Genomic DNA, 11979 nt, shown 5'->3' with positions numbered 1-11979 from the left:
AATTCGGTGATCCAAACTGTAAAATGAAAATTAAAAATGCAAAAATATAGAAAGTGATTAGGTTTTGAGCGCCTATACATCAGCAAATTCTTAGCAGATTTACGAGTTTTTAGCATGATTCAATCCAGCTTTATTATATGATTAAATTTTCAGAAGAACAATAAATGATAGACACTTTTTTGAAAAACTGGTGAAGTATTACACAACAATTTTATTGCATATCAGCTCATTAAGCTGTCGTTGAGCAGAAATTCACTGAATGACAGCTTTATAGACTGATTTATAATTGTTTGTTGGGTATCAACAACAAAACAACCAATCACTACCTGAAAGAATCCAGTAACAAATGAAGATAACAGCCAATCAATCCTGTATTGCAAATTAAAATGTGTTTAGAGTACACTAGATATATACACAGCATTACCGATAACTGTTGTGTGAGCTCATGACTGGAATAATAAGAAGATTACCCCTAACTACAATTTAATCCGCAGAAGTTGAAAAAATCGGCTGTAGTGAGCACCGTTTCCTCTTTTACCCATAGCATCTTCTATGGAAGCCTCTTTCAGGTACCACAGTTGATGTTGATACCACATATTTTTCGCACTGGGAACCACCTTTGACAGCAGCACAGCACGAGGCAACCGAAACTCGGCTGTCAGTTCAGTGCGAAATAGAAAACTCGGAAAAACTCGAAAAAACTGCTCTGTTACGTACGCGACTAGTGTGAAACTTTGCGAGTAGTGCCGTTTGCGTAGAAAGGAAAGACTGCTAGTCCTGCTAGTTTCGTCCGCGGGTTTCGGTTTTCCCTGTTTCCCGTGAAGACCCTTCACTCCGAGTTGGTCGTTGTTTGGTGGGTGGCCCTAGTGAGCGGAATAAAATGGAGATCAGCAAAACGACGATTGGGATCGCGGCCGGAGTCGCAGGAACGCTCTTCCTCGGCTACTGCATTTACTTCGATCACAAGCGCCGCAAGGATCCGGATTTCAAGAAGAAGCTTCGCGAGAGTGAGTATTCAATGGTGCCGGGAATTGAATCTAATAAACTAACGTTCTGCTCCGCCACTCCTCAGGACGGAAAGCGAAAAAGGCAGCTTCCGCTGCTGGTGGACCAAAGTCGAATATGCCCAACATGGCCGATCACGAAGAGGTGCAGAGGTAAGTGTTTTGTTTTTTTTTTCATCAATGACAAGAGAAGCAAAGATAGTTCTTATTGATTTTCCGGAAGTGCTGCGCCTTGTGTTCTGGAAAGTTTATGTAATCAGTTTTCTTTTTCACCAAATTTGCTCTATTTTGTTATAGTATAGTTCAAGGTTAAAATTGATTGTTTTTTTCATTTGCAGATTCTTCCTGCAAGAAATTCAAATGGGAGAAGCTCTGATCTCATCTGGTGACATCGAGACCGGTGTTGAGCATCTGGCAAACGCAGTTATCGTATGCGGTCAACCTGCACAACTTTTACAAGTAGGTTGCCCTAGTTTGCATCAATTTAATGAACATTGAATAAAATCTCTACTCGCAATATTTTCAGGTCCTCCAACAAACATTGCCAGCCCAAGTGTTCTCAATGTTGATCAGTCGCATGCGACAGTACGGTAACCAGAACGGCGGTGGAGAAAGCGACCGGGCTAAACTGCAGGACATGAACGACGATCTGGAGTAGTGGTCTCGAATTCGGTAAAGTCATTTATAACTACACTGCATATTCACAGAGAGAAAAAAAGATTCGTAAAGATTCCTTCCGGCCAGCGCATACCGACCGGAGGGATCGTTTTTACCAAATACTAAGTGCACTCACGGCACCGAGTCCTACAAAATACATTGCAGTTTGATTGATATCGTACAACAGAGCAGAGCGGCAACAAAGAAGAAGTGCTTTAGAACAAAACACATTTATTCAGACGGTTGAGAAGAGAGCTTTAGAAACTGAAAACAACGTAGTATTGGCTATTGTTTCATGCTGTCTTTGTTTATTCCCTTACTGTAATGTTTCGAAATTCCTTTGCTTTTCCAAATGCACCGATTATTTGTTTGTGGGTTAAAAAATTAGTAACACATTTCATAGTGTTTTATCTGCATTCAAGACGAATCAGTCTTGTTATCTGAATTTTTTTCTGAATGAACAGAACTTTGGTACTTAATCTGTCCATTGCATTTTTTAAACATAAAACCAATGAAATTTGTATAAAATTTAAACCTAAAAATGTCTGTTTATTTAGGGTAACCGCTCCTATATTTATCTCAATACCTATATTCATCTCATCAGGCCTTTTTGATCAATTTAACGTCAAATTTTACCATATTTTCAACGTAAAACTTTCAGCCCCTTGAGAAAATCGAGAAGCAAATAGATATACTTCCAAAAATTTGTAGAAATTTGCCGGTAAATTGGACAAATGAGAGAAATTAGATGAATATTGGTGCACTAAGCTGTTGAGATGAATAATGGAGCGATTACCCTATTAAAATTTGACATTCAGGTGGCACTGAAGTACGATTCATGGGAATCATTAATGAATCGATATCTAAGCAAGCCATGCTTGTAAACGGAAGTGAAAATATTTTTCATGTCAGTTGTTCTCATAGTTTTTTTGGTTTTATTCGTCCAATCTTTTCAAGAAATCCCGTTTTCTATAACTAATAATTATGTTTAGTTACAAGAGTAAAAATAAGAAGTGAAGGTGGGTGCTCTGAAAAAAATCTAAAAAAAGAACAATGATTTTTACCCACGTGGTACACCGTTTATTTGTTTTGTGACTGTGCGTCTCTGATTTTGTAATGGGTACCTGTTTTCAGGTAAGTGAATCGATGATATTCAAAGTAGATATTAGTATTCATAAAAAATTATACAATGATTTTTCATTATCGTAATCACATACATTATATTTTGCGCACAATCATTACATTCAACCAGAGCCGGATTCACGTGTGTGCACAGTGGGGTCAAAAAAAAAATTTCCGTTAGCTGTTTCATAATATTTTTCCTTTATTGCTATAACATTCAAGTGTCTAAATCCAAATTTTGAGCGCAATATTATGTAATCTGAATTTTTTATGACTTTTCAAAGCTTGGCGAACTGACGTTTTTTGTCTTTTTTTTTGAAAAAAAGTACATTACTTTGAAACGCTCTGTAGCTTCAATGATAGCTTGGATGTTTTTGACGTCAAAGAAAAAGTTGTAAATATTGTGCAAAACAAACCGTTTTCATTAGATATCGTGAAATTTGGTCATCATAGGCCTGACACTAGAAAAAATTTAAAAACAACGTGATTTTTTGTAGAAAAGTAGCTTAAAAGTTTAGTTGCCGCAGTTTGCCACGGTTGTGACTACATTCAAAATTTAGGTAAAAACGTAAGCTTTCAAATGCATACTGTCCGCTGCTGCTCAAAACTGCGCAAATTGTCACTTTAGTGAAAAAAAACGATAGCAGTTTTTTTCATTTTTTTTTTATTGAGTTTGAAATTTCATCCAGGATTAATTTTAATCATAACCATGATACCCCATTAATGGAAATTTGTGATATCGAACTCGATCCGTAAGAATAAAATAAACATTTGGGCGAAAATTACAAACTTTATCAATTTAAAGTTATAAAATAAATGTTAAATAAGAAAATAGTAAACGAATTTTTATTAAACTTTTTATTATGTCAAACTTTATCACTTTCTACAAATTTAAAACAATATTAAAAACATTCAGCCCTTTTCAATTTATGATCATGGAATTCGCTAAACTGATTGAAGTGTTAAATACTAGCAGGAAATTCATACCATCAAACTCCGACTAACAATAGCCCGTTTGAAGATTGCTTTTGCTTCGCACTCGTTGGCATACAAAAGTAAAGCACACATTTTGCTTTATGAGAAAAAAAAACAAAGAATAGTCGTCGCCCTCCATATCTTTTCGTATTCATTTGTGTCATTCCAGTGTCTTGGTTTTCAAATTCACAAATTCGTTGAATTTTATTATTCAGCGGCACCACCTAACTCAATTTCTAGTAAGTTGTCAATTCATGGTGTTATATATGTATTTAAATGTCCTCTTTGAACCATAGAAACCGGATTAGGGAGATAACATATATATGAAACAATGAAACATCGAACATTACTAGAAGAAATGAAAATTGCAGCGAGACATTTTCCTGCAGATAAGTATAATGAACTTCAAATTTTCTAGAAAAAAATTTAACACGAGAATTAAGTGATCACAGCGGAAGATGATGATGCTGATGATGATTTTCTTCAGTTTGTAATTAGTTTGTATTACTTATGTTGTTTTAGTTTATTATATATATATATATATATATATATATATATATATATATATATATATATATATATATATATATATATATATATATATATATATATATATATATATATATACATATATATATATATATATATATATATATATATATATATATATATATATATATATATATATATATATATATATATATATATATATATTTAGGCAAAATTTGTTTAGTTCGAGGGGTTATCCATAAATTACGTATTTTTTCAATGGGGAGGATGCCTGGTGGCACTACTTGTGGTCAAAGATTATATAATTCTATAAAAAAGGACAGAAGTGCCAAAAAATATTGAAAATTCGATTACGTGCTTCATGGACGGCCCCAAACAAAAAATTGATGCAAAATTCGTGTTCAGCGCCCCAAAATTATGTAAATACCAAGTTTTTGTCGCATTCATCGACACTTTTTTTGCTTGGCCAGCCTTTGTATGGAGTCGCCCCACTGTGGTGTGGGGCCCCGAAACAATACAAAACCGTTTTTAATCGTGCGTATATAAATCCTTTATTTGTCTTTGAAAACTTAACAAATATTGGTCCGGGTCCCGGGCAATGTCATACTTTGTTTAGTCCTTAGTTTTTTTATGGCTGCCCATAAAAGTATAACTATGAATAAAAGTTAAAGGGTATGTGCTTCAGTGCACAAACGTGAGCTTGACGTGGGACTATTGTGGGTGTAAAGATTTGATTCTGCCATAGCCATAGGTGCTTATTACGGGAGTCACTTCACGGTGAAATCAGAGTGAAGTGAATGAAGTCCTATTACGGGACTCACGTAAGTGAGAAAAACGTCGCAAGGTGACATCTGCCGTGAAATCTGGGTTATTATGAGTGTCATATGAGTGAAGTGGAAACGGAAAAAGCAACGTTTCGCGTGGAATTATTACACGACCATTTTGAACGGTGAAATGATTTCACGAAGATAGGGAAGTTTTAAAATCGAATGATTTGTAATCTAGTGATAATATACATAGCATTTACTTTCCAGTAACAAGACTAATCTTTTCTTTTTCCTTAAAAAAATCGACTTTCTAGGACTTACAATTTTTTTGAGCTGCGGCCGGTGGAACGTAAGGGAAAAATTTACCTCCGAATTTCGTTTAGTGGTAGGGCTCAAAAGTTTTCTCTTGTCGAAAAATGTCCTCATACAAAATTTCAGCTCAATCGACTTTCCGGGACTTGAAATTTTTGAGCTGGGAAACTTGCTCATTCCATTTGTCCTATTCTCATTTTCACTTCACTGCCAATCTCACTCCACGGAGGTGATTTTTGTCACCTCACTTGTAGTGGAATCGGGAATAGGTCTTAAAAAGTGAAGTGAGCGTGAAAGTGAAATATATTCCACCGTGAAGTGACTCCCGTAATAAGCACCATAGTGTATAACACACACCAAACGTACAAATACCATACACATCAACAACATGAATCAACATGAACAAAAAAAAACACATACACCTGTCATAAACCATATACACACACACTACTCACAAGCACACGCTCCTCAGACACACACACGCATACACACACCACTTACATACACACGCCACTTTCATTCATACACACACGCTACTCACACATACACACGCTACTTACACACACATACACACGCTACTCACACACACATACACACGCTACACACACACGCTACTCACACACACACATACACACGCTACTCACACACATACACACGCTACTTACACAAAAACACACACACACACGCTACTTACACACAAACACACACACACATACACTCGCTTCTCACACACATACACAGGCTACTCACACACACACATACACACGCTACTCACACACACACATACACACGCTAATGCTACTCAGATACACACACTTGGTATACGACACACTATACTTACACAAATTACGATCGGCAGCATCCAAACGGCTTTCAAGTCATCCAATGGTCCCTTCCAACGGCTTCCAATAGTCCCCAGTGCCGATCACGTCCAGTTTCGGGCTGTATTCCAACAACGATATCTGAATTAGATTACCACTGGTGGGGTCCAACTCTGATCGAAGGGAAGCCGAACTGTTCGCTTTGACGGTCGACAAGGGAATAACCTTCTCTCAACACGGAATGTCCTTTTATAGCGTCACTCAGTGTAGAGAACTTGGGTGATTGGGGGAAGAACCAATCACGTGGAAGCATCTCTGCTTTCTTCCTTCGTCGCTTACGTTGGGTGATGAATGCGATGCCAATTGGCTGGCATTGCTAGCCAATGACTGAATGTGTGAAATAATTTCGTCTATGTTTTTGAAGTCTGCGTTAGGGAAATATACCAATCGTATGAAAAATGTATGTGGATATAAGACCTTCAAACTTTCCCGCAATTTTCACGGAGTAATAAGAAAATGACAACTAAAATTATCATGTTATGCGATGTTCATGTTAGATTTTTATTCGTTTGTTACGTACCTCAAGGTTATAAATATTTTACGTCTCTTAAGGTTCAGGTTAGTTTACTTCCTCATGGTTATGATTAGTTTACTTTCTTCATGGCGGACGATAATGGGAAAATAAAGATATATCTTTTGTTAAGAAATCAACTCATTAAAAATTATTTCCGGGACTATGGTATCAAAAGAAACGCATTGCAAGGCTTCGTTGAGTCCTGATTATTTCCAAGGATGCTCATGGAGTTGGACTTACATAGTACATAGTAGTCTTGAGAGTAGATAAACAATTCCATGCATCATAGGACAACTTTATATTTTTCAATTGTCATTTCTGACTTGGCTGTAACTTTATACAGATGTTTCTATGGACTAGAGATGCCATTTTGTGCTATTAGTTTTTTTTTGAATCACGATTGATTTTGAGTAGGGGTTTTTTAATGGTTTTGATGATTACAAATACAGGCAAACTTCGATATAAGGTACATTTCGAATTTTAATTTGTACTTTATATCGAATTGTACATTATATCGAATCATGAAGCATTTCCAACAATAGGGCTTCAAACACTTTATTTGTTGTCTTTTGTCTGCGTATAGTTTATTTTGGAAATAGAATCCAACTATAAGTGTGAACCAACTTGTTTTAAGTACAATTCAAATCACATAGTTTTTTTTTGCTTTTTAGGAGACTTTTAGCTGCATCCAAAATTAGGTAGTCTAAAGCATTAAAAGGTGAAAAAAATTCAAGCCGTTATGTAGTTTTACTAGTTTCTTATTTTCCATTTTATATACAAATTTTTATCGAAACTACTTCTTTCTTTTCTAATCATTTTTTAATTTTTGGTCCGATGTATAAGAACCATGAATATCTGTTACGAATTGAGATCTTTTTCAATTATTTCTCCGTCCTTCAGGATTTCTAAACTTGTATTTTCCTCGTTGAATTTTAAAATGACCGTTTGAATCTTTTCATTACACATAAAAGTGGCCCAGAAATGCACTTTGCATAGTGGTTTAAAACGTGAAAAACGTGATCGTCAACCCTTTGAGTGTAAAAATGCAATTGCATTTTTTGCAAATTGCAAAGTGTATTCGACATTTTTTTTATATCTTAAGGAGAAACTTTGAATGCAAATAGATTTTTGATTAAGTGAGATGAAAATTTTATTTATTGTATTACCTATCAAATTAAAGTGGAATTTTTAGCAAAGTTGTAGGTAATCTTATGTAGGCAAACATTGCTGAAGACACTTTGGTTCTCTCTCATGAGAATAGACCAAAGGTAGTTTTATACACGCGCATTCTCAAAATGTCTAAAAAACAATACTGATTAACTTTCTGGGGTGTGATTTCAGAGGCCTACTAGGTTCTAGACATTTTTTCAGATTTGATAAATACATTATTCTGCCGAACATACTTTAAGCATATTTTCAACTTTTTCCTAGGTTTTATGACGTTTTTGATAAAAATGCTCTCTTTTAAATCAAAACTTGTTTCAGCTGAGAGGGTGGTAAAGTGCGGTTTATAAAAAAAACTGGGTTTGGAGTTTTTTTTTGAGCATTGTATTTTGAATTTCGAATAGATTGTTCAGGAGTCAAACTTTGAATTAATTTTTTTATCAGCTCCTCCGTTCCCATCCACACTATATCATGTTTTCTCGGCAAAATTAATTTTTTTTTTCAAACTTCCGCTAAGTGTAACGTAATTTATGGACACTCCCTAAATAATCAATAGTGAGCAGAGATGTTGACAAGATAACCAATATGTTGTTTATAGAAGTTTCCATACCAATTTCGGAGGTATTTGTAACATAATATAAATATGTACCTTACCGTGAGGTGCCCTAATTCTGCGCAGCTCCTAATTCTGCGTACTTAGTATCAAAATTATATATATTCAGTTTTACTACCTGCGTTTAAATTCCGTTGATTCATCGAAAACCCGTGCTCTCGAGTTACTTCTGTGCTTCGAAACCAATATTGAGCTAATAGTGGTCACTAGAAGTGTGAAGAACAGTTACCTTTTGTGATAATCGACCCTTTCCAATACTCAAGTGGATCGGACTGTGTGCTGGCATTGGCATTGTTATTGTTTGGCATCGTGTAGCAGAGCATTTATCGTTAGTGTTCTTCTTGCCTATCGAAAGGCGTTTATTCATCATGGAGAAGAAATTATGCGGCGAGTGCAAACTTGAAGTGAATGATCTCGAACCGATCCGTTGTGGATTTTGTGATGCTCGCTACCACATTAATCAACAGTGCTGTGGATTCAACAGCAGAGTTTGTAAAGACCTTTTTTCGCAAGGTAAAATAATGTTTATTTGCCCGCACTGTAGAGATGAACTGAACGGTCAATCGATCGGTGCTTATGTGGCTGACATGATAGCAAAACAATCTCCCCCGCATTCACAACAGCTTATTGACTTACCTGGTCAAGTGCAAAGACTCGCCGAGGTAGTTGAGGGGTTGAGTAAGAAAATTGATAGCATGCCGCATAAACCGCTGAATATTGATGGTTCTACTAGCACCCCAACAAATTTATCAGCCACACCAGTCTGGTCTGTACGAAACCCCAAGCGTCGTCGTGCTGATCGCTTGCCAGTGGAAATTGCTTCTGATCGCGGCACTAACACTGTCGACATCAGCGATCTTTCTGTGCAGTCTATTACTTCTGCAGCAGCACAGAAATGCTTTGGCTTTATTTATCTGGTCTAAACCCAAAAATAAGCGACGGCGACGTGCTAAAAATTGTTTCTCGTTGCTTAAATGGAAGTGAGCCCATCGCAGTTATACGACTAGTGCAGCGAGGTGCTGACACGAGTTACTTTTCATATGTATCGTACAAAATCGGATTGGACCCGGGCTTGAAATCCATTGCCCTAGATCCTGCTTCTTGGCCAACTGGACTTTTATTCAGGGAGTTTGTCGATCGTCCAAAAAACTAATTCCTAGTAGCAGATCACAGTCTGCCGCATCGTGTGCTGTTACCGAACCTATTCTTTTGCGATCTTTTATTGACGGTGGGAGCTCACGGGCTCCCGCCAGAGGCGAGTATTCCGTTAATTCTTTTGCGCCGCCTGTGCTGTATGGCTCGTCTTTTCAGAAAACTGTCCGTGATGCGTCCATCGTTAGTATATACTACCAGAACGTACGCGGATTGAGGACGAAAGTTGACGACATCTTTCTGGCGACCACCGACTGCAGCTTCGATGTAATTATGCTGACCGAGACGGGATTGGACGATAATATTCTTTCACCACAGTTATTCGGTAACGCTTTCAACGTTTTTCGATGCGATCGAAGTCCACTCAACAGCAACAAACGTTCTTTCGGCGGTGTTCTGATTGCTGTCGCACGGCATCACGCTAGCGTTGTGTTTGAGTCTATACACGGAAGATGTTTGGAACAGGTATGCGTAAGAGCCACTATCAATGGATTGAAGTTTTTGCTATGTGTTATATATATTCCCCCTGACAAGAGTAACGACAGTACCATTGTTGATGCACACATCGCTTCCCTACGAGATTTTTTTGCGAGCAGCGCAGTCGATAGCATCATGATGGTATGTGGGGATTATAACCAACCGCGTATTGTATGGGCAAACTACAATGGTGTCATTAAGCACAATGAATCCACGCAACTATCGAACGCAAGTGCTACTCTTATTGACGGTATGGATTTTTTAAACTTGAACCAAGGAAATTTAACTCAGAATCAACTTGGACGCATGCTCGATTTGGTATTTTACACCTCTGGTTGCGAAATCTTCGTTGATGAGAGTGTTGCCCCGATGCTACCCGTTGATGTACACCATCCCCCCCTGACAATTTCTACTACTAACTTGTATAATGCGATTGGCTGTTCTAGTGACACACCCGTGAGACGGGAATTAAACTACAGAAGAATCGGTTTTGAAGCTTTTAATGCTTTTATTTCAAACATTGACTGGCCAGCACTGTTGAACAGTAACGATGTGGACTTGATGGCAGCAAACTTCTGCTCAGTTGTTGGTTCATGGCTTAGAGAAAATTTACCATTTGTGAAACAGCCTTCCACTCCAGCTTGGAGTAATCACAGCTTAAGAGTTTTAAAGCGTAAACGAAACGCATGCCTGCGCAGGCTTCGCCGTTTGCGGTCTTACGAATCTAAACAAAATTTTACACGCTCAAGTGAAGAATATCGGCGGTTAAACTCTAGTCTTTACAAATCATATGTTCTGGGAGTTCAAACAGACTTGCGCAGAAATCCGAAAAAAATTTGGAATTTCGTTAATTCAAAACGGAAAAGTCGCTCAACTCCTTCGGACGTCTATTTGGAGGAAATGGCATCCTGCTCGGACTCTGACTCTTGTGAGCTTTTTGCGAAGTTTTTCTCTTCAGTATTTGCCACGGATTGTGCCTCAAATGACGATGCTCGGCGTGCTGCGGCTAATGTGCCAGCCGACCTTGTTAATCTTGACATTTTTGAAGTCACACATGACATGATTACTACCGCCGCTAAGAAACTTAAATGTTCGTACACTGTTGGTCCCGACGGAATACCGGCCGTTCTTTTGTGCCGTTGTATTGATATTCTGGCTGCTCCACTTTGCACAATTTTCACCCAATCTTTGGCTCAAGGGAAGTTTCCCGAGGTATGGAAGCACTCCTATATGTTTCCGGTTTTTAAAAGTGGTGATCGACGAAATGTCAAAAACTACCGTGGAATAACTAATCTGTCAGCTGCGTATAAATTGTTCGAGATCATTGTTAGCTCTATTGTATTGAATTGCACACGCAACTACATTTCTTCGGACCAGCATGGTTTTGTTCCTGGGCGATCTGTAACAACAAATCTGATGGATTTCACGTCGAATTGTATTTCTGAACTCGAACGAAACGTACAGGTTGACGTTATTTACACTGACCTCAAAGCTGCCTTCGACCGAATTGATCATCGAATACTGCTGAACAAAATTTCCCGTCTTGGTGCTTCATCACGGTTCGTTAAATGGCTTGAATCATTCCTGTGTAATAGAATTTTGCAAGTTAAGCTTGGATCAGGTGTATCGTCTGCGTTCACGAACAAGTCTGGCGTACCACAGAGTAGTAACCTAGGACCGCTTCTTTTCATTATATTCTTCTATGACGTTGCTGATGCACTTGGGATTGGTTGCAGATTAGTTTACGCCGATGATTTAAAAATTTACTTGGCGATTCGCACCATCGAGGATTGTTATCATCTACAATCACTTTTAAATACCTTTGTGACGT

General features: G+C 37.6%; 1 protein-coding gene across 1 annotated transcript; it reads left to right on the top strand.

Annotated features, from left to right (window-relative positions):
• Window positions 1-632: 632 nt before the first annotated feature.
• On the top strand, window positions 633-1957 carry LOC129723591 (mitochondrial import receptor subunit TOM20 homolog). Its single transcript, XM_055677908.1, has 4 exons — window positions 633-1007; window positions 1073-1157; window positions 1343-1463; window positions 1531-1957. Exons 1-4 carry the CDS (start codon window positions 881-883, stop codon window positions 1660-1662), a joined length of 465 nt encoding a protein of 154 aa, XP_055533883.1. The 5' UTR covers window positions 633-880; the 3' UTR covers window positions 1663-1957.
• The last annotated feature ends 10022 nt before the right edge of the window (window positions 1958-11979 follow it).

The sequence above is a fragment of the Wyeomyia smithii genome, chromosome 2 (genome assembly GCF_029784165.1).
Source record: "Wyeomyia smithii strain HCP4-BCI-WySm-NY-G18 chromosome 2, ASM2978416v1, whole genome shotgun sequence".
Classification (NCBI taxonomy): domain Eukaryota; kingdom Metazoa; phylum Arthropoda; class Insecta; order Diptera; family Culicidae; genus Wyeomyia; species Wyeomyia smithii.
Note: the sequence above shows the minus strand (reverse complement) of the source record. Positions and strands in the feature narration are given on the sequence as shown.